Source organism: Pleurodeles waltl, chromosome 12 (genome assembly GCF_031143425.1).
Source record: "Pleurodeles waltl isolate 20211129_DDA chromosome 12, aPleWal1.hap1.20221129, whole genome shotgun sequence".
Classification (NCBI taxonomy): Eukaryota; Metazoa; Chordata; class Amphibia; order Caudata; family Salamandridae; genus Pleurodeles; species Pleurodeles waltl.
In genome coordinates, this window is record NC_090451.1 from 307,119,805 (window position 1) to 307,142,782 (window position 22,978).

General features: G+C 45.8%; 1 protein-coding gene across 8 annotated transcripts in view; it reads right to left on the minus strand.

Moving 5' to 3' along the window:
* Nucleotides 1–22,978, minus strand: part of CHD9 (chromodomain helicase DNA binding protein 9) — a 1,629,153-nt gene that overhangs the window by 427,555 nt on the left and 1,178,620 nt on the right. For all 8 annotated transcript variants that reach the window (XM_069216350.1, XM_069216347.1, XM_069216351.1 and 5 more), the window contains 2 exons: nucleotides 18,894–19,113; nucleotides 17,875–18,074 (listed from right to left, as the gene is read on the minus strand). In XM_069216350.1, the coding sequence (XP_069072451.1) occupies nucleotides 17,875–18,074; nucleotides 18,894–19,113 (420 nt within the window). The remainder of the gene's footprint in view (nucleotides 1–17,874; nucleotides 18,075–18,893; nucleotides 19,114–22,978) is intronic.

Below are 22,978 nucleotides of genomic sequence, written 5' to 3' on the forward strand. Positions count from 1 at the left end.
TCTACAGTCCTACTATTGGGACTCAGACAGTCAAGCAAGGACTACCCCATTAACTGAGCCATCAGTTGTATTGTGGGAGAAGAGGTCAGGCAGAGGTTCACTTTCCTCTTCCTGTCCCTCATCAGTAGCCATAAGCAGAGTCACGTCTGAAATATCATAATAGGGTTTAAGACGGTTCACATGAAGCACCATGCGGGGGCTTCTGGGAGTGTCAAGGTCTACCAGGTAGGTGACCTCCCCTTTTCTCTCCACAATAGTGTGGGGACCACACTCTCTGTCCTGTCTGGTAGACAGTTAGGACAGCCTGCTGGTCATGCCATTGCTTCTGGAGCGCTTGGCTGGCCTGGAGGTTTTTACTAGTCCTCTTCATGTACTCAGCCAACCCTGATTTGAGGCCAAGCACATAAGCCACTATGTCTTGTTTGGGGGGGGCTTAAGAGGTTGTTCCCAGCCTTCCTGAACAAGAGCAATGGGACCCCTAACAGGGTGCCCAAACAGCAGTTCAAATTGGCTCTAGCCCACACCCTTCTGAGGGACCTCCCTGTAGGCAAAAAGGAGGCATGGTAGTAGAACATCCCATCTGCAGAGTTTTTCAGAGAGCCCCACTATCATATCCTTGAGAGTTTTGTTGAATCTCTCCACTAAGCCACATATTTGTGGGTGGTAAGGAGTGGTGAACTTGTAAGTCACCCCACATTCCTTCCACATGGATTTTAGGTTTGCAGATATGAAGTTTGCACCTCTGTCTGATACCACCTCTTTTGCGAAGCCCACCTTGAAAAGATGCTAAGAGGGCTTTGGCTGCTGCAGAAGTTGTAGTGGTCCTAAGAGGGATGGCCTCTCGGTACCTTGTGGCATGGTCCACTGCCACTAGTATAAATCTGTTCCCAGAGGCTGTTGGAGGGTCCAAGGGGCCAACAGTAGCTACCCCATCCCTCTCAAGGGAACTCCAACTACTGGAAGTGGAATTAAGGGGGCCTTTGGGGGTGCCACCTGTCTTTCTAATGGCTTGATAGGTGTCACAGGAGCAACAAAACTCCTTTGTGTCTTCAGACACGTGGGCCCAGTGAAAGTGTGGGACAAGTCTGTCCCAAGTTTTGCTTTGCCCCAGGTGACCTGCCAGGGGAATGTCATGAGCAAGGGTCAACAAACTCCTTAAACTTTGGAGGGATCACCAATCTTATGGTGGCACCGGGTTTGGGAACCCTGGGCTCTGAATAAAGGAGACTGTTCTCCTACTACACCTTATGGGTGACATTGACATCCCCAGCCTGCTGTGCTGCAGCTTGCTGTCACAAACTCTCCAGTGTAGGACAAACTTGTTTCTCCTTATTGAGTTCTTCCTTGATGGGCCCCCCTGCATCCAAGAGCTGTGTCAGCCTGAAGCTCCTCTGGTGTAGGTTCCACCCAGGTAGTGGATTCTTCTCCCTCAGGAGCTGAATCCTCACTGGAGGCTGGAGCAGTGGGTGACTTCTTACCATTCCTGCCCATGGATTTAGGAAGCTCTAGGACCATTGTTCCAGGCTCCAAGGTTTCTTGCTTTTTTTGCTTCTTAGCCTGTGCTCTGGTAAGGGCAAAGATACACCCTGGGAGGCCCAGCATTGCTGCATGGGCTTCCCAATACCACCTCAGCCCAAGCTGAGGTCTCCGGGTTGTTCCCTAGTAGACACTCTACAGGTAGCTCTGAGGAAACCACAGCCTTTTTAGCACCAGTAACATGCCCCCCAGCTGAAATCAATAAAAGTCAAGGGACTTACATGGGGGCACCAGTATTCCAATTGTGGAATGTAAAAACCATAAACAACTGAATTTAGGGAAAGAGAGCACAGTCACTGGGGTCCTGGTTAGCAGGATCCCAGTTAACACAATCAAAAAACACTGAAAAGTGGGGGTAACCATGCCAAAAATGAAAATGTCACTTACCCAGTGTACATCTGTTCGTGGCATCAGTCGCTGTAGATTTGCATGTTTTGCAATAGCTCGCCATCTGGTGTTGGGCCGGAGTGTTACAAGTTGTTTTTCTTCGAAGAAGTCTTGAGTCACGGGACCGAGTGACTCCTCCTTTTGTGTCCATTGCGCATGGGCGTCGACTCTATCCTCGATTGTTTTTCCCCGCAGAGGGTGAGGTAGGAGTTGTATTGTAGTAATATTGCCCATGCAATGGAGTGACTAAGTATGTACCTATATAAGGTTGAAATGATATATATACAAATAGTTGAAGGTAACTTCCGAACCGCTACAGGCTCCCGGGGAGGCGGGTGGGCACATGCGAATCTACAGCGACTGATGCCACGAACAGATGTACACTGGGTAAGTGACATTTTCAGTTCGATGGCATCTGTCGCTGTAGATACGCATGTTTTGCATAGACTAGTAAGCAGTTATCTCCCCAAAAGCGGTGGCTCAGCCTGTAGGAGTGGAAGTAGTCTGAAACAATGTTCTTAATACGGCTTGCCCTACTGTGGCTTGTTGTGCGGATAACACGTCTACACAGTAGTGCTTGGTGAATGTGTGAGGCGTAGACCATGTGGCTGCCTTACATATTTCTTGCATTGGGATGTTTCCTAGAAAGGCCATGGTAGCACCTTTCTTTCTGGTTGAGTGTGCCCTTGGTGTAATGGGCAGCTGTCGTTTAGCTTTAAGGTAGCAGATTTGGATGCATTTAACTATCCATCTGGCTATACCTTGTTTTGATATTGGGTTTCCTGCATGAGGTTTTTGGAATGCAATAAATAGTTGTTTAGTCTTTCTGATGTTTTTAGTTCTGTCAATGTAATACATTAATGCTCTTTTGACATCTAATGTATGTAGTGCCCTCTCAGCTACGGAATCTGGCTGTGGGAAGAACACTGGAAGTTCCACTGTTTGATTTAGATGGAACGGTGAAATAACCTTTGGTAAAAATTTAGGATTAGTCCTCAGGACGACCTTATTCTTGTGTAGTTGTATAAAAGGTTCTTGTATTGTAAACGCCTGAATCTCGCTTACTCTTCTTAGGGAAGTAATGGCGATGAGGAATGCAACCTTCCAGGTTAGGAACTGTATTTCGCAGGAGTGCATGGGTTCGAAAGGTGGACCCATAAGTCTAGTTAGGACAACATTTAGGTTCCATGAAGGAACAGGTGGTGTTCTTGGTGGAATAATTCTTTTAAGGCCCTCCATGAATGCTTTAATGACTGGTATCCTATAAAGGGAAGTTGAATAGGTAGTCTGTGGGTATGCAGATATTGCTGCAAGGTGTATTTTAATGGAAGAGAAAGCTAGGTTAGATTTTTGTAAGTGAAGCAAGTAACCCACTACATCTTTTGGAGTTGCGTGTAATGGTTGGATTTGATTAATATGGCAGTAGCAAACAAACCTCTTCCATTTACTTGCATAGCAGTGCCTGGTGGATGGCCTTCTGGCTTGCTTTATGACTTCCATACACTCTTGTGTAAGTTGTAAGTGTCCGAATTCTAGGATTTCAGGAGCCAGATTGCTAGATTCAGCGATGCTGGATCTGGGTGCCTGATCTGTTGGTTGTGTTGAGTTAACAGATCCGGTCTGTTGGGCAGTTTGATGTGTGGTACTACTGATAGGTCTAGCAGCGTTGTGTACCAGGGTTGCCTTGCCCAAGTTGGTGCTATTAATATGAGTTTGAGTTTGTTTTGACTGAGTTTGTTTACCAGGTAAGGAAGGAGAGGGAGAGGAGGAAAAGCGTAGGCAAATATCCCTGACCAGTTCATCCATAGGGCATTGCCCTGGGACTGCCTGTGTGGGTATCTGGATGCGAAGTTTTGGCATTTTGCGTTCTCTTTTGTCGCAAACAAGTCTATCTGAGGTGTTCCCCAGATCTTGAAGTAAGTGTTCAGAGTTTGGGGGTGAATTTCCCATTCGTGGACCTGTTGGTGATCTCGAGAGAGATTGTCTGCGAGTTGATTCTGAATCCCTGGGATAAACTGTGCTATTAGGCGAATTTGGTTGTGAATTGCCCAATGCCATATTTTTTGTGCCAACCGGCTCAACTGTGTTGAGTGTGTCCCCCATTGCTTGTTTAGATAATACATTGTTGTCATGTTGTCTGTTTTGACGAGAATGTATTTGTGAACTATTATTGGTTGGAAAGCCTTTAGTGCTTGAAAAACTGCTAGCAGTTCTAGGTGATTTATATGCAGTTTTGTTTGATGTACGTTCCATTGTCCTTGTATGCTGTGTTGATCGAGGTGTGCTCCCCACCCTGTCATGGAAGCATCTGTTGTTATTACGTATTGTGGCAGTGGGTCTTGGAAAGGCCGCCCTTTGTTTAAATTTATATTGTCCCACCATAGAAGCGAGAGGTAAGTTTGGCGGTCTATTAACACCAGATCTAGAAGGTGACCCTGTGCTTGTGACCATTGTGATGCTAGGCACTGTTGTAAGGGCCTCATGTGCAGTCTTGCGTTTGGGACAATGGCTATGCATGAAGACATCATGCCTAGGAGTTGTAATATCATCTTTGCTTGTATCTTTTGTGTTGGACACATGCGTTGTATGATGTTGTTGAAGTTTTGAATTCTTTGTGGACTTGGAGTGGCTACTCCTTTTGTTGTGTTTATTATGGCTCCTAGGTACTGTTGTACTTTGCACGGCAGGATGTTGGATTTTGCGAAGTTGACGGTGAACCCCAGTCTGTAGAGGGTTTGTATGATTTGATTTGTGTGGTGTGAGCACTTTGATAACGAATGGGTCTTGATTAGCCAGTCGTCTAGATACGGGAATACATGTATTTGCTGCCTTCTGATGTGTGCAGCGACTACTGCTAGACATTTTGTAAAGACTCTTGGTGCTGTTGTTAAACCGAAAGGCAATACTTTGAATTGGTAATGTATTCCTTTGAATACAAACCTTAGGTATTTCCTGTGCGATGGATGTATTGGTATATGGAAATACGCGTCTTTGAGGTCTAAGGTTGTCATGTAGTCGTGTAGTTTGAGCAATGGTAGCACTTCTTGTAGTGTGACCATGTGAAAGTGGTCTGATTTGATGTATGTGTTTACTATCCTGAGGTCTAGGATTGGTCTTAGCGTTTTGTCCTTCTTTGGTATTAAGAAGTACAGTGAATAAACTCCTGTGTTTATTTGTGTGTTTGGTACTAATTCGATTGCATTCCTCTGCAATAGTGCTTGAACTTCTGTCTCCAGGAGCTCGGAATGATGTTGTGATAAATTTTGTGCTCTTGGTGGTATGTTTGGAGGGAATTGTAGAAATTCTATGCAATAACCATGTTGGATAATTGCTAGAACCCAAGTGTCTGTAGTGATTTCCTGCCATGCTTTGTAATAATGACCTATTCTTCCCCCCACTGGTGTTGTGTGGAGGGGATGAGTGACATGTGAGTCACTGCTTAGTTGCAGGGGTTTTGGGGCTTTGAAATTTTCCCCTATTCCTAGGGAATTGCCCTCCTCTGTATTGGCCCCGAAAGCCTCCCCTGTACTGTCCCTGGTAACTGGACGGTGTTGCCTGTGAGGTGCTGGCTTGTGTGGCCTGACCCCGAAACCCCCCTCTAAAGGGTGTCTTGCGGAAGGTGCCGTAGTTTCCTCTGCTCTGCGGGGAGTAGAGTGCGCCCATTGCTTTAGCAATGTCCGTGTCCTTTTTAAGTTTTTCTATCGCTGTGTCCACTTCTGGACCGAACAGTTCTTTTTCATTGAAAGGCATATTGAGAACTGCCTGCTGTATTTCTGGTTTAAACCCATATGTTCGTAGCCATGCATGCCTTCTGATGGTCACGGATGTATTAATTGTCCTTGCAGCTGTGTCTGCTGCGTCCATGGAGGAGCGTATCTGGTTGTTTGAAATGTTTTGACCTTCCTCAACCACTTGCTTTGCCCTTTTTTGTAGGTCTTTGGGTAGATGTTCAATGAGGTGTTGCATCTCATCCCAATGGGCTCTGTCATAGCGCGCAAGTAGAGCTTGAGAGTTGGCGATGCGCCACTGGTTTGCAGCTTGTGCTGCGACTCTCTTTCCAGCTGCATCGAACTTGCGGCTTTCTTTATCCGGGGGTGGTGCATCCCCAGATGTGTGGGAGTTGGCCCTTTTCCTAGCTGCTCCTACAACGACGGAATCTGGTGGCAGCTGTGCAGTGATGAAAACAGGGTCTGTAGGGGGCGCCTTATACTTTTTTTCCACTCTTGGTGTGATTGCCCTACTTTTGACCGGCTCCTTAAAAATTTATTTTGCGTGCCGGAGCATACCAGGGAGCATAGGCAGGCTTTGGTAGGAGCTGTGGGTGGAGGAGAGGGTGTTGAATAAAAAAATCATCCTCGACCTGTTCTGAGTGGAGGCTTACATTGTGAAATTGTGCTGCTCTAGCCACCACTTGAGAATACGCAGTGCTGTCTTCTGGTGGAGATGGCTTTGTAGGGTATGCCTCCGGGCTGTTATCTGACACTGGGGCGTCGTATAAGTCCCATGCGTCCTGATCCTGGTCACCCTGGCTCATGGTGGTGTGAGCTGGGGAATGTGATGGAGTTTGTGCTGGTGAGACGTGAATTACAGGTGGAGGAGAGGGTGGTGGAGTAACCTTTTTCACCACCTTTGTTTGTGGTGTTTGTTCAGTTTGGAACTCCAGTCTTCTCTTTCTTCTAATAGGGGGAAGGGTGCTTATTTTCCCTGTTCCCTCCTGTATGAAGATACGCTTTTGCATATGGTCTACATCGGTAGATTGCAGCTCTTCCTCGAACCTATGCTTTCGCATTTGGGAGGTTAGTGAATGCTCCTCTGTATAAGAGCCTGAAACTGGGTCGGTTGCAGGTTGTTTTGGCGCCGAAACCCTGTCTGCATCTTTTTTCTGCTCCGACCTGACTTTTCTTTTTTTCGGGGCCGAAACCTCTCGGCGTCGATCTTCGTGGGTGCCGCTGTCTCGGCGTCGAGCCGTGTCTACACCGCTATCTCGGTGTCGATGCTTGTCTCCAGCACTTTCTCGGTCCCGAGAAGGCTGCGTACCGGTGTCTCGACCGGAGTCGGACTGTCTCGGCACTGTTTGGGCCTTTTTCGGTGCCGACGGTCGGTCACCGAATTTATGGGTCGAGCCATGGCCTGGTGGCAGTGGCGTCCCCTGGGCCTTGTCAATCTTCTTATGTGTTGTTTTCGACGTCTTACTCACGGTTTGTGGGTCATTGAATTCCTCGGAGTCCGATTCGCGGATCGAGAAGGTACCTTCCTCTTCTTGTTCCTCGAACTCTCGGTGGGCTGTCGGCGCGGACGCCATTTGAAGTCTTCTGGCTCGACGGTCTCGGAGTGTTTTTCGGGACCGGAACGCACAACAGGCCTCGCAGGTGTCTTCACTGTGCTCAGGTGACAGGCACAGGTTACAGACCAAGTGTTGGTCTGTATAGGGGTACTTGTTGTGGCATTTGGGACAGAAACGGAATGGGGTCCGTTCCATCGGCGTTCTTCAGCACGCGGTCGGGCCGACCAGGCCCCGACGGGGGATCGAAAAACTACCCTGATGGGCACCGGAGCTCTTCGATCTTCGATGCGGTGTTGAATCTAACTACGCCGATCCCGAACGCAACAATACCGACGAAAATCTTCCGAATTTAGCTATCTTTCCGTTCCGAAACTCGGAGCGACAGGAACACGTCCGAACCCGATGGCGGAAAAAAAACAATCGAGGATAGAGTCGACGCCCATGCGCAATGGACACAAAAGGAGGAGTCACTCGGTCCCGTGACTCGAAAGACTTCTTCGAAGAAAAACAACTTGTAACACTCCGGCCCAACACCAGATGGCGAGCTATTGCAAAACATGCGTATCTACAGCGACAGATGCCATCGAATGAAGATACTTTCCTACAATTGGATCTTCCCGGAGGCTTTACCGCCATACACAAGAGTTATATGCACCTCTTCCTTTAGGATCGGAAACACCCTAGAATTGCCTTAAAAACACTTCAATATAACCAGAGTAAGGGAGGACTGTCCCTGAGGCATATTACTGGGCGGCTCATTTAATTAACATAAATGACTGGCTGTTTGTCCCATCGGACTATTCCACCTTTCGATTGCAGCGATCACAGTGGAGGGTGGCATCACCGACCTACGCAGGAGACTTCCCCTGTGTGAAGGAAAATGGCTCCCAGAGATGCAAAAGCTATATAGCTTCCAGGACTGAGATCGCATTGGGATTTCTTAGACTGGGGACCTGTTGAAGGGGGCAATATCATGCCCTTTACCTCTCTTAAGCGGGAGTTGGAGCTAAGTGTCACTCCATTTTTACACTACGGCATGCATGGAATGCAGAGGATCTCCCAGGAGAGAGGCTCCCAGAATACACCCCATTGGAAGGGATGCTATTAATGGAGGAGCTGGGGAGAGAAAAGGTTTCTTTGACATATAAGACCATTATTAATAATACATCTGATGTGTTAATCAGTTTTAGAGGCTGTTGGGTGATGGACTTAGGTGAACTAGAAGATACTGACTGGAAGCAGCCTTGCTTCACCAAGGGAGGTAACAACTAGAACCTGGCTCCGATTGGTCCAATTTAAGATCCTACATAAAGTGTATTATGACAGGCGAAGACTACATGCTATGGGGAAAGCACAACATCCACACTGAATGAGGTGGAAAGGGGAGGATGGTTCCTTTATTCACACGATCTGGGTTTGCCCGCTGATTCAGAAGTAATTGGTGGCTAATAAAGAGGAACTATGTGGGGTTCTCAGAGAAAATCCCCCAGGACCCCAAATTAATTCTCTAAGGAATCCCTAATGATATAGATCTGACTCGAGCTAAGCTATTATTTTGTGGTCCTGGATGGTACAGGCCAAGAGATAAAGTTTGCTACTGGTGAGCTCTGGAATGTCAGACTTTGGGGGGATGGAAACGGGTATGAACATTTATATGATGGCAGAAAAAGTGACCTATGGAAGCAGGTCACTTTCTCTGCCCCCGAAAGTTCTAAAAAATTTCGGGAGGATGGATGAACTTTAATTTCTTGAAAGTACCAAATGATGTGGAAAGCCAGAATCCTGATGTGCATTAAAAGGTGAGGGTGGGGACTCATTTGAGGAACTGATGGAGAGACTCGCAAATGTGATTATTTTTGGTATATGTAATGGCTGAACAGTGTCTGAGGAAGGAATTGAAGGGGGGGACTGTTTTACATTTGTATTTGTATTATTGGCGCTAAACATATATATATGTGATATACAGTACGGTAATTTCTTGGATGTGCTGTTGAAAACAAAAAAACAAAAAAAACAAAAAAAAACATTGGCACTACAAGAGAAACCCAGCTGAGTGCCTTCATATTACAGTCTGGGGAGCACGACAACAGTCTGCGGACATCCCCTAGCTGCATTCCTGTTAGGAGGACTGTGGCTCCTGTAGCTGAGATAAATTCAAAGGCGCCTTCCAATGAAACTGCCTATCAAACCTACAAAACCTCTTTGCTGTTGGTGAAGCAAGTGCGACACCCAAAGAACAAAGTACTTACCTTCTGGAACACTCTTTCTGGTAGAGACTACCTAACTACAGATTCCTCACTTTCTAAATATTTCCCTAGGAGTCAGACTGTCAGCAGTACTCCTGCGAGCCAGGGGTTCTGCATTGTCTTCCGTGCCAGAAGAGGCTTGTGTCGGCCTACATAGGCTGACATCAGCTGGTTTCAGATTCATCTGCGCCCGCAGATAAGGAGCCAAAATCAGGCGTATCGCGACCAGTGTGTAGATCTTTACGTTGGAATCTTATCAGATGAAAAAGCCCAGTTCATAGAACGGGGAGGGGCAGTGAGGAATATGTAGTTATATTGTCTCTACTGGATGGAGCATTACCACAATTAAGATAGAGACTTTTAACCACAGATTACTCACCTTCTCAATAGATACCAGAGCAGTACATTCCAGGAGGTGGGTCTATTTACTGTCTCAAACCAAAATCTCCTGAAAGATTATGCGGGCAAAGTGGTGGCCCTGGGTAACCTGGTTGTCTAGCCAATAGTGCCTTGTGAACATATGTATTTAGGCACAATTAGCCGTCTGACAAATGTCCACAACTGGTACCTAATTCTCCAACGCAGTGGTAGCAGCCTTGTATCTGGTAGAATGAGTCTGCAAATCTTTAGTGGGCTGCTACTGGGTGAGTGCATGACAGATCTTAATACAGAGTATGCTCCTGTATGATATGGTCTTTTTTGTACAGCCTTGTCTTCCTTTGCTCCAGAGAATCTGATAATAAGCTGATTGTTCAACTGATGTTCTTTGGTACAATCAATGTAAGAGCTAAGAACCCTTATTAGATTCAGTTAGCGAAGTCTCTCCTCCTCAGAGGAGGAGTGAGGGAGAACAAAGGACACCAGAAGAGTGATGCTTTGGGAGACATGAAAAGGAGTCACTACGTGTACCAGTACGGAGGCTTGAGACCACAGAACCAGCTTGCAGGGGTAGAAAGTGGAGAAGGGCAAATTAACAGACAGGGCCTGTAACTTGCTCACCTGCCGCACCAATGTTATGGCTGCAAGAAAGACTGTCCAGAGTGTAAAGAGCCATGGAGAACAACTGTGGAGAGGCTCAAAGGGTGCATACATGAAGAATGCGAGGACCAAATTTAAACCCCATTAGGGCATATCAAAAGGAGAAGGGGGAACATACTGCAATCCTTTGAGGAAACCCATCACAACTGGTGATTAAAATAATTAAGGCTGTTCTAGCAACTGTAAAAAAAAAAAGGTCCAACGAGTGGACAGGTACCCTTTAACGGTTGCCAAAGTAAGGCCTTGCTGGGATAGGAACAACACAAATAACAAAACTTGGGACAGCATGGCATAAAGTGGGTTGATCTGTTTAAAAGCACACCAGGCAATATGGTTATCCTAACAGCAGGCATATACAGATTTGGTTGAGGGTTGCCTGACTGCCAAGATAACATCAACAACATCTGCAGGACGGTTAACCACTTGGCAGCCAAGGACGTAACGGTTATGTCCTTGGCTGGAGTGCTGAGGCGCCAAGGATGTAACAGTTACGTCCTTGGACCGGCTCATGAGGGGGGGTGAGCTAGCGCTCCCCCATGAGCCTCGCCTCAGCACCCCCAAGGCAGGGATGGAAGCGGAATCGCTTCCCCTTCCACCCCTGCCCCCGACGGCGAGCCGGTGGGGAGGGGGCAAATTTGTTGTAGGCCATTTCTACCCCCCTTTGGGGGCAGATCTGCCTATTTTAATTAGACCGATCTAAAAACCCTAGACACCAGGGATTTTCTTGTGTGTTTATTCTATTTTTTTATATGTAGGGAGCCACCCCTTAAGCAACGGTCGCTCCCCTGGGGGGCAAATTGTCTTTAGGCCGTTTCTGCCCCCCTAGGGGGCAGATCAGTCTATTTTTATTAGGCCAATCTGCCCCCAAGGGGGCAGAAACCACTAGCCAACAGGGAATTTTAATTTTTTTGCGTCAATTTCATGCAAGGGCAGATCGCCCTATTTTTGGAAGGCCCATCTGCCCTCATGGGGGGCAGAAAGCCCACCAGAGACCAGGGAAGATTTTTTTCTTCTTCAAAATAAGAGGGTGTATGGCCATACCCCCACCCCAAATAAATGGGGGCCAAGGATTTTCCACCAACCAGTGCAGAAAGTCTACCTGATGCCAGGGAATAAAATAAAATAAAAAAATAGTGGGGTGGTGGCTACCAACCTGTATGGGCCTGGTTATGCCCCCACCCGAACCGAAGGGGGTAACAGTCTTTCAGCTCTCCCCCACACACTAAAACATCTTATCCGACTGCAAGCAAGAGGACATTTGATTATTTTGGGGTTTGGTTTTACATTTGGGCCATGAGAGCTTGGCTAACTCTCAAAATCATCCCACTTGGCATAGTGAGGGCTGCAATTTTTGGACTTTGGGACGCTGCCATGTAGAAAAATCCTAGACCTAGACACATCTGAAAACTAATCATTTGGGAGATTCCAGGGCAGTGTGCTTCACATGCACCCTGAACCATTTTCTTACCCACAATGCCCTGCAAACCTCCAACTTTGCTGGAAATCACACATTTTTCCCATATTTTTGTGATGGAACCTTCCGGAATCTGCAGGAATCCACAAAATTCCTACCACCCAGCATTGTCTCATCTATATAAATAATCATCCTGCCATACATGTCAGCCTAAAAATGTTTTTTCTTTCTTTTTAAACTGGCCTTTTGGACCCGCTTTGGTTCCCCCTCAATTTAGACTAGTTTTTGGCTCTTCCCTGTCACAGGCACTTGGCCAACCTACACAAGTGAGGTTTCATTTTTACCGGGAGACTAAGGGGAACGTTGGGTGGTAGGAAATTTGTCCCGGTGCGGTGATCCCACACAAATATGTGGGAAAAATGTGATTTGTTCGCTAAATTTGAGGTTTGCTGAGGATTCTAGGTAAGAAGACATTGAGGGATTCATGCAAGTCACACCTCCTGGATTCCCTCGGGTATCTAGTTTTCAGAAATGTTTGGGTTTAGTATTTGATAATTTTGATGTCCACATAGTGTTTTGGGGCATTTCCTTATGCGGGACCTAGGCCTACCCACACAAGTGAGGTACCATTTTTATCCGGAGACTTGGGGGAACGCTGGGTGGAAGGAAATTTGTGGCTTCTCTCAGATTCCAGAACTCTCTGTCACCGAAGTGTGAAGAAAAAGTGTTTTTTTTGGCCAAATTTCGAGGTTTGCAAAGGATTCTGGGTAACAGAACCTGGTGAGAGCCCCACTAGTCACCTCATCCTGGATTCCCTTAAGTGTCTAGTTTTCAAAAATCCACCGCTAGGTACTTTCCAAAAAACATGTCACATTTCTTTGGGAAAATGTGATGTGTCCATGTTGCGTTTCCTGACTTGGGCATTAGGCCTACCCACGCAAGTGAGATACAATTTTTATCGGGATACTTGGGGGAACACAGAATAGCAGAACATGTGTTATTGCCCCTTGTGTTTCTCTACATTTTTAAATTCCAAATGTAAGACATTGTGTAAAAAAAGACGTCTATTTGAGAAACACCCTGTAATTCACATGCTAGTACGGGGACCCCAGAATTCAGAGATGTACAAATAACCACTACCTCTCAATAACTTATGTTGTGCTAATTTTGGAAATACAAAGGTTTTCTTGATACCCATTTTTCACTCTTTATACTTCAGCAAAAGAATTGCTGACCCGGTATACAATGAAAACCCATTGCAAGGTGCAGCTCATTTATTGGCTATGGGTACCTAGGGTTCTTGATGAACCCACAAGCTCTATATATCCCAGCAACTAGAAGAGTCCAGCAGACATTACAGTATATTGCTTTGAAAAATCTGACATCGGAGGAAGAAGTTACAGAGTAAAACGTGGAGAAAAATGGCTGTTTTATCACCTCAATTTCATTTTTTGTTTTTATTTCAGCTGTTATTTTCTTTAGGAAAACCTTTTAAGATGTACACAAATTACCCCTTGCTGAATTCAGGATTTTGCCTACTTTTCAGAAATGTTTAGCTTTCTGGGATCCAACATTGGTTTCACACCCAGTTCTGTCACTAACTGGAAGGAGGTTGAAAGCACAAAACATTGTAAAAAAATGGGGCATGTACCAGTAAAATGCCAAAATAGTTTCGAAAAATTGGGTTTTCTGATTCAAGTCTGCCTGTTCCTGAAAGCTTGGAAGGTGGTGATTTCAGCACCGCAAACCCGTTGTTGATGCCATTTTCAGGGGAAAAAACACAAGCCTTCTTCTGCAGCCCTTTTTCCCCATTTTAAAAAAAACAAATTGTGAAAGAAACACAATTTGTTTGCTGTATTTTGGCTAATTTCTTCGTCTCCTTCAGGTGAACCCACAAACTCTGGGTACCTCTAGAATTTCTAGGATGTTGGGAAAAAAGGGACACAAATTTGGCGTGGGTAGCTTATGTGGACAAAAAGTTATGAAGGCCTAAGTGCGAACTGCCCCAAATAGCAAGAAAAAGGCTTGGCACCTGAGGGGGAAAAGGCCCGGCAGCAGAGGGGTTAAAAATACTAGGTGTTGCCGCTCAATCTCGATGCATGAAGGTGTAAGTTGTGGAGGTTGGGGTACAGACCCCTGCCATGCTACTGTGACAGGGGATCTTCCCACAGAAACAGCCTGATCAGAGGACAAATGATCATGCCCAGGAGTTTGGAATAGCATAGTCGCAGACCAATCTAAGGCACTAGAGTGACCTGGGTCTGGTTGGTCCTGATTATCTTCAGAACTCTGGGCAAGAGAAGTATTGAGAGGTAAAGCGTACAGCAGTCCTGGGCTCCAGTCTATGCAGAACACGTCTCCAAACAAGAGATGTCTTGGAAACTCCAAAGCACAAAAGTGCTGAAATTGTGCATTCTTGGTGGTGGCAAAAAGAACCAGCCACAACTCTCCTCACTCACAGAAAACACCCTATGCCACCTTCGTATGTAAATACCATTTGTGCCTGCTTAGTTTATTCGCTCTGGCCAGGTGGTATGTCATAAGAAAAATTCCTTGATGGTAAGGCCACACCCAGAGAAGCAAAGCCTCCTGGCACAGGGTCCATGGATTTACCCCACCCTGCCTTTTCCAGTATCAGATGTCAGTGATGTTGTCTGTGAGCAGGTGCACCAGCTTCACTTAGATGGGTGTCAGGAAGGCTTTCAATGTCAAGCGAATGGTTGTCAGCTCCACAAGCATGACATGGAGCCGAGCCTCCACCAGAGATCAGATGCCTCTGATCTTTACCTCTCCCAGATGGCCGCTCCAACCCAAAATTGATGCATTGGTCACCACTGTGAACTCTGGGTGGGATAACCCAAAAGCAGTCCCACAACCACCATTGCAGTTTCCTCCAAATTCTGGGCAAGATCGAAAAAAATTCCCTTGAGCTGTGACCATGCCAACTTGTGTGCTTGGCCAGCAGGATGCCATCAGTTCTAGCAGCCTCAAATCCTTTCGCAGATCCAGGTTATAGGCTAAAAATAGAGATCAGAGCCAAATTTCCTGGTCTCACCGCTCTGGGACATAGGTGTAAAACTGCACTATGTGCAGAATGGCTCTGGTGAAGGGGAGCGTGTCAGGAGATTTGCTGTAGTCTACAGGTGGGCGATGCCTGTCTGAAGCAAACCCGCCTTCAACAGTCAATGCTCTAGGTAGGGGGAAGACTAGATCCCTGACCTATGAAGATGTGTTCATATCACTGCCCTAATTTTTGTGGACACCCAAGGGGCGCTGGTAAGACCAAAAGGGAGTATATTGAAATGAAAATGCTTGCAGCCCATAATAAACAGCAGTGGGTCTGCAAGATGAGGCATGTGGAAATACGCACCCTATAGGTCCCAGTGCTACCATCCAGGCTCCAGAGTGCTGGGGCGGCCAGGTGCAGAAGTGCAATAAGGTGTCGGGTGCCCAATGATTTCCTATGGGAGATTGATCTTTGTGAAGACAGGCTGCAGGCTCTAGCTTGGAAGTCAATCAGGGACAACAAACAGGAGGGTAGTGGAGACTTGTGATGCTCGGGGATGTGGGTGCAGCTTTGGTCCTCTTCTCTTATGCCCATGGGTGACGGATGCAAGGGTCTCTTTAGGCGTCAGGCTTTCACGTTCGGGTTGTGGTTCCTGTGTATTGAGGCTGCAGGCATGATGGGGGAGTCCAGCAGGGATGGACCCACGGTGGACTTGAGCTCCTAGGAGCCGGGGCACATCGTCAACACCGTTGACCCACTTCAGCTGGAGTCAGAAGTCACCGGTGCAGTGGTTGCTGTAGCTGTCTAGTTTTCTCTCTCCACAAGCGTGCGGGAGGAGATGACTTGGATGAGTCCAGAATAGGTGACACTCGGGTGGACTCGTGCTCAGGACAGATGGGGAGCCCTTGTGGCACCGTTGGTGGGCTTCTCATCAGGTTGTCAAGTGCAGAGGTCACATCGGGTGTCAGGTTTCCAAGCTGCAGAGTCCATGCTGGATACTTTGTTGCTGAGCAGGTCCGCTGCTCATGGGAGTCTGAGTATTTTTATAAGGAAGGCAGGCTTCTCAAGGTTCTTGAAGCTGCAGGATGAGTCTTTCTGTGCAGAGTCTGTTGAGGTTAGCAGACAGGCCAGAAGAGCTGATACCGGGTCAGCTGCTCCTTCTTCCGTCGGGGTCGACTCTTCCTTGTCCTTCTTCATAGGCAGTGAGGATTTGAGTTCTAGGGTCCAGGGATGCCACCTAAATACTCAATTTAGGTGTGTTACAGGGAGTGCCAGACGGAAGCCAAAGGGCTGATCACCTTGAGGGCGACTACACCCTCCTTATGACCACTTCCACTGGGAAGTGGGCATAACCCTAACTCTAGTGGTCTAATTCCTTTAAAACAAGATGAAGAAATTTAAAAAGTAGTGCCCTCTTCAGCTTGCCCATCCTAGGGGTGAGACTGGAAAGAAGTTGGCACTACTCCTAATTTAACTAATCTTCCCGCCTGTGCTGCAACCAAAAGTGGGGTCAGGACAGGGGGTTGGTCATCTCCACCATCTGGAGAGACCTGGGTCGTATTACAAAGGCAGCAAGCCCTTTGAAGCTCCCCGTCCTGGAATGTCCATCCTGCCTGAGAGAAGAGGTCACACCTCTGCCCTGAGCAGGCCTTGCTTTGGGCTTCTGAGAGCTCTCACCTCAGGGGGGCCAGAATTGGTCTAAGGTGACTAAACTGGTTTGGCCCAGTCAGTGAACACACCTGGGTAGGTTCCCAGGAGGCACATCTAAGGTGCCCTCTGTGTGCATTTTTTATTAAATCCATCACTGTGGTCAGTGAGGGTTTATTATTCTGAGATGTTTGATACCAAACATCCCAGGATACAAAGAATCCATCATATAGATGGGGAACTCGTAGTGACCAGTGTTCAGCACATGTATTTAAAATAGCTTCCCTGTACACTTACTGTGTCTGAAAATCAACAAAGAAATAGCAGGGGCATATCGAAGTTGCATCTAAAAACTAGGCAAAAAGTATTTGGGTAGGGTACTGCAATCAGAACCCACTTCCCTACACAAGGAAATGGTAAGACGTAACCCTGTTGAGGAATTTGCCAGACATGATGCCTGGTGATCTACTAATGAATACGTGTGCCTGTGAAGGGCATGGCCAAGGTCCCCAAAAGCGTGTAAGAGTCTCATTAAATGGAAGAAGGGGCTCAGAACTCATTTGGTCAGGATGAAGCACCTCAGTCAAGATATTTATCTTAACTTACTGAGTAGTCCTTCGCACAACCATAGCAAAGGAGGTGCTGTCTTGTGTGACAGCGCCCAGAGGTGAAAACAGTCTAATGTCTAGGGGACCACCAGAATCTTGGAGGTCCCTGTAACAGTTATCCTCCTGACATGGCTGTGCAAATTAATCTCCACCATCATAGTTTGTGCCAAACAATTCATGGAGAACATGAGCTCTTTGGAAGGGAAATGGCACCGTTTGTCAAGAGTCGGAACTTTGACTGAACGGCCGCAGCTCAGGTAAATCGGCACTGGACAACACTATGGGTTTGCCATCATTGTCCGGAGGAGTGGATTGTGCTGGTGTCGGCCAATTGTGTTTTGGTGTGGGTTGTGGCACTGCAGAGGGAACTGGTACCAAAATCAGGCTGGAACCTGGAATGAAGCCAGAAGGCCCAGCTGGCGCTGAGGGTAGACTCTCTGGCGGAAGCACAGTCAGGAGACCTCTTGTCTCTTTGGGGCATGCAGGTGTGCCAGAAGTAACAAGCAACATGCTTCATAGAATTCCTCAATTTGTTGCTGCATCACCAACGCCCCCTCAAATTCAGGATGCTGCAGGGCAAGGGTCAGAATTGCATTATTAAAATGTACTGAAAAAAAAATATCGCAATGAATTACCATCTGATTTGGAAACATTCAAGAGTGCTGGCTTGGGAGTAATAAAAAAAATAGAAACAGTAAGTTACACACCTTTTGAAGGCAATCGACAGACCTGTCTGCACATGGCCATGAAAGCATACAAGTACTTCTCTAAACTCTCATCTGTTTTTTTATGGAGTCTAGCCATGGCTCTGAATTTTGTCCAGTCAAACCGCCCCCTTCCAGGATCAAACACAACTCCGAAAGTGGAAACCACTCTGTAGAAATCAGCTTCCTCTCTTCTTGTCCATCTAAAGAAAAATAAAATATACACATCTGAAAGATGTCATACATCAGACTCATATTAGCCCTGTTTGATAATTGTGAATAACATTAAAAACCTAGCCAAGTCCTCCTCTAGGTAAGTAGGCCTAAAAAAATGTACAGTTTAAAGAGTTGCAGATAATATGAGATCTATATCTGAAGATCATTCTGACTGAAACCGTAAATAAAAAAAAACACTCATTAGCAAATTGAGGGTTTTTGATGTGAGGTTTCTTTGTTTGCACCTATTTCATGGTAGATAGTTCAATTTTTGTCCATTCTCTTTTAATAATGGCTTTTCCACTCGGCTGTCCCACTTCTCTCCCTTTTTTTGTTATTAATTTAGGCACCTATAACATGATTGCCCATTTTATCATTTAGCAATTTCTTCAGAATTGTCTTTTTTTTTTTAAATATGATATAATATTTTGCAATATTGTAGCATGGCAAAACTAGAAATGAAAAAAATAGTTTAAAAAACAAAATATGATTTTAGGTTATTTTGTGTATCTGGTCAAAAGAGGAATCTTTGATCAAAATGCAGTCATCAATTAATCAAAAACAGAAAATGATGGACATTAGGGTTCTATGTGTTTTTATTTCATATCCAATAGTGCTAATCGGGATACTCTAATCATATTTCCTGCCATCGTATCAAACTATTGAGTGGATCAGTTTTTATATGCCTTCTAGGGTGGCTACCACTTAACAGAGAGGGTGGCAGGGAAAATGTTACTAGGTTCCTGCCATTGAGCATAACTTCTATATTTCTCAGAATTTTTAAAGTAAACCAATAGTATACATACCTCTGCTGCCTTTCTAGTTTAGCTGCCATTTTTGGATTCAGAACTGCTTCTTCACATGGAGTTTGTGACACACTAGCTTGGAGGAAGAATGCTTGCTGGATCTGTTTGACCTGCCTGTTCTTGCTGTTACGCTGATAAGCAGTTATCAGTCGCCGCAAGCGTGTGGTCAAAGCAGACTGAGTTGGCCAACATGTCTTGTCCCCTTCAATCCCTTGACAATCTGAAATAATACAATAAAGTAAAGCTTTATTTATATATTCTTACCCAATTATCAAAGAAAAGTTAATCATTTACCTTCAGTTAGCAATATTCTGGGTGATGCAATCTTCCTGCAGACTTCTCACTTTTAGAATATTTCCCAGACCTCAGACTGGTGCAGAAAAATGCTTTTTGCTTTCCAGCAATATCAGGTGGAACCATGCAGGTCCAGCTGCAACTCCAACACCAGACATGAGGTCAACAGTGTATAGAAGAAGCCAAATAGTAAGCTGAGGTCCGTTCCCCATAATTATTCTGCGGCCCAGTGAACTTTGTCAAATTAAATCGAGAGGGCATCAACAACAGTGTCTAACAAGTTACTTACCTTGAGAAACGATCATTTTTGTGGATGTGTATAGGTGAGGCACCGTGCACTGAGTTCAGGCAACCCTTAGTGATACTGTAGGCAGTTCTAGAGAATCAGAGCTCTCAAAATGGTAGATGTGGAGAGTAGCTAAGGCTTATCCAGGAGGGTGTAAAGCGGTTGCAAATAGCACACAGGTGAGTCAGTGATGTACACAAAGGAAAGAACCACACCTGTGTTAGAAAAATGTTATATTGTTTCACTATATAGTGTATGAGACCACCTAGTCCGTAAAGTAAATTCCCCCACCTCATTCCAATTCTCCACAGCATCTCATCATCCGCATTCTCCTAATAAGGACTAAGAGCGGCAGGGGTTCTAAGTGTATTTCTCCTGTGAGCACTCCTCTATATATGAGTGAACCCCGTACTTCTTGGTGTGATGTTTGGTTATGTACAAAGGGAGATAAGTATGGTTATGTTCCTCCCAGTTATCCTTCTCTCCCTTACTCTCTCCATGTGTTAAGTCAAATTTGCCAGGTGCCACACCAAACAAAAAAAAAAAATCTCTCATCAACTCGCATACACTAGTTGTGTGAGGTCTTGCAACCAGGATCACCTGAACGACCTAAGATTGCAGGCTGAAAGCGGTCAATTGTCACTGCTCAATCTCCGAGCATGGAGATGCAGTGTGCAGGCCTGGGTGCAACACCATGCTGCTGAAACAGAAGTCCCTTTCGAATTGGCATCTTGATCAGAGGACAGATGCTCATAACCAGGAGTTCTGGACACCACACTCTCCTTCCCCAATCAAGAGCCACATGGATGACTTGGGCTGTTACTGATCTTCAAAGCTCTGGGCAGTAGAGGCAAGAAGGTTTATAGGAGTCCTGAGCTCAACAGATGAAATGTGTTGTTAAGCAAGAGTGGCTCCGGAACTCCAGCACGCAGAAGTGCTGATATTGCATGTTCTCTGCAGTGGCAAAAAGACAGAGGCAGAGTTACCCTCATTGCTGGAAGACTGTGTGCCACATCCAGGTGAAATTGCCATTTGTGATCCACTAAGAATCAGAGTTTGTCCGCACTGGCTTTTAAAAATCCTGCCAAGTGGCTCAGTACTAGGAAAATGTTGTGGCGGTTCAGCCAATGACATAGGCACAAGGATCTTGCCACAAGATCCAGAACCCCGCCTGTATCTGCCTGATGCAGTACCACATGGCAGTGGTGTTGTTTGCAAGCATTTGCACCTAGTTTCCTTTGATGGTAGGGAAGAAAGCATTCACAGGCAAGCAAATTGTTCTCAACTCCAGCAAGTTGCCAGAAACCAGACCTCTCTGATTTCTCCCAGGTGGCCTTCCCAACCGAGGTGTGATGCATCTGTATTCACTGCTAGCTCTGGGTGGGGTAAGGAGAGGGTTCTATCGTTTACCCAATCAGAGTCCAGTAGCCACCACTGCAGATCTTATGTAGTTTCCTCTGAAATCTGGATACAATCGAACAGATTTCCCTCAAGCTTGTGTCCACTGGAATTTCAGGCCCCACTGCAGAGCCTTCATGTGCCTTGTGTCCAGACTTCAGAATTAAGACAAAAACAGTATTCTCCACTGTGGGAAGATACTGCTAGTCTACCCAGCTCTTATATTAAAGTGACAAAAGCACCATTCTGGGTCAGACAGTGATGCCAATATTCGACATCCAGCTGAAGCTTTCTTTAATAATTCCAACCTTTCACCATTCCCTAGGTCATTTTTTGTCCTGATGAGACCCTAAATGCCAGCATAAGGGTCGAAACGCTGTCAACACGCTAATTGGACAAGACCTTTTGATTCTGTTTTGAATTATCAATGTATTGACAAGCATACTTCATAACTTAATAAGAGGCTGTCTTTGTGAGATACACCAAAGATCAATGAACTATAAGTGATTTTTTCTTGCTTTATGGTGTGGTGTCTCGTTTCTCACTTGGGGATGACTTGTTTCAACTATCACTCTTTGTTTATTTTCCTATGAAAATGATTCACCATTATATGCGGATGCAATTTTTAAAGCATTAAAAACAAGTTTTTTCACACGTGTTGGTACTGGATTCAGTTGAGATTTTTTTTTTTTTTTTTTTAAAGATTCTAGACAGATGATTTTCGTCTTCATTTAAGAATTTTTTACATGAGTAAACCAGTAGCAAGATTTTTCTGCTATAATATTTAAATTGATTGTAAATGAGTTTCACATGGAGATGTATTTTGTGATATTCATGTGCCATCTGGCACGCAACAATAGCAGGAAGCAGAAAACCAGCAATCCCAGCAGCCTCAGAGTCATCCACACTGAGAACCAGGACATCGGGACCATAGCGCGAATATCTTGAACTTTCGGTTACCAGGGGAAAGCCACATAGCCAAACTCTATCCAACATGTCTCAGATGAAAGAGAGCATCTGCGAAGGAGCCAGGTGTGACTTTGGCTTGTTGACAGTGAATCCCAATGATGTGAGGAGATTCATTGTTGACTGGAGGAAGTGGACGACTGCCTGGGGAGAGATGGCCTTCAACAGCTGGTGGTCGAGGTAGGTATATCTGACCTCAGTAGATGTACTGCAGCTGCCATCGTCATTTTCGTGACTACCCTACAGTTGCTAGTGACCCCAAAGGGGAATACTGAAAATTATCTTGGTCCATTGCTAACAGCAGATAGCCCCTGCGGGTCTGCAGTAAGGAGGTGAGGGGGCGAGGTCTAAAACGGGACAAAGAAGTCCGTCCTCTTTTGGCAGAAGGAAGTAGGAGGAGTAAAATACACTTCCACATTCAAAGGCTGGAACCCTCACTTTAGCCCTTTGGGTCAAAAGGGCCTCCACTTCCTCTCATAATACAGTCAGTAGGTCTCGGTATAAAGAAAAGGAATGGCATAGTCCCAGCTGAGAATTTGTAGGACCCACTTGTCTGTTATAACGGCCTGCCACCCCTGGTGGATATATTGGTTCCTTCTCCTGATAGGATGGCTAGGTGCAAGGACACAAAAGCAGTTTTGTGGTTGCTGGAAGTGTGGTGAGTTGGGCTGAGCTGAGCTGCATGCTGCACCTCGTAGGAAAGTACCCACTTTTTGGCATAGTTACTGTAGGAAGCTGGCCTAGCGTGTGGTGGGTACCTAAGGTACTTACACTTTATACCAGGTCCAGGTACCCCCTCTTAGTGAAGTTTAGCCAGTGTCTAGAAGCCAGGCTCTCTACAGGTAGCTATGGATGAGCAGCCAAGGCTTATCTAGGAGACATGCAAAGCTCATGCAAAACCACTGTAGTCACACAATACTTATACACATGAAAGAAAACACTCAGTTGTACAAAAATAAAGGTACTTTATTTTTGGAACACAATACCATAAAATACTAGATGGGCACCCCTACAGTAGGAGGTAAGTAATACACAAAATATATACCCTAGCAATCGGAAATAGGCATAGAAAAGGTTAGATAAAAGGTGCAAATATCAATAACCAATAGTGGTCCTAGGGAGAGCCCAAACCATATACAAA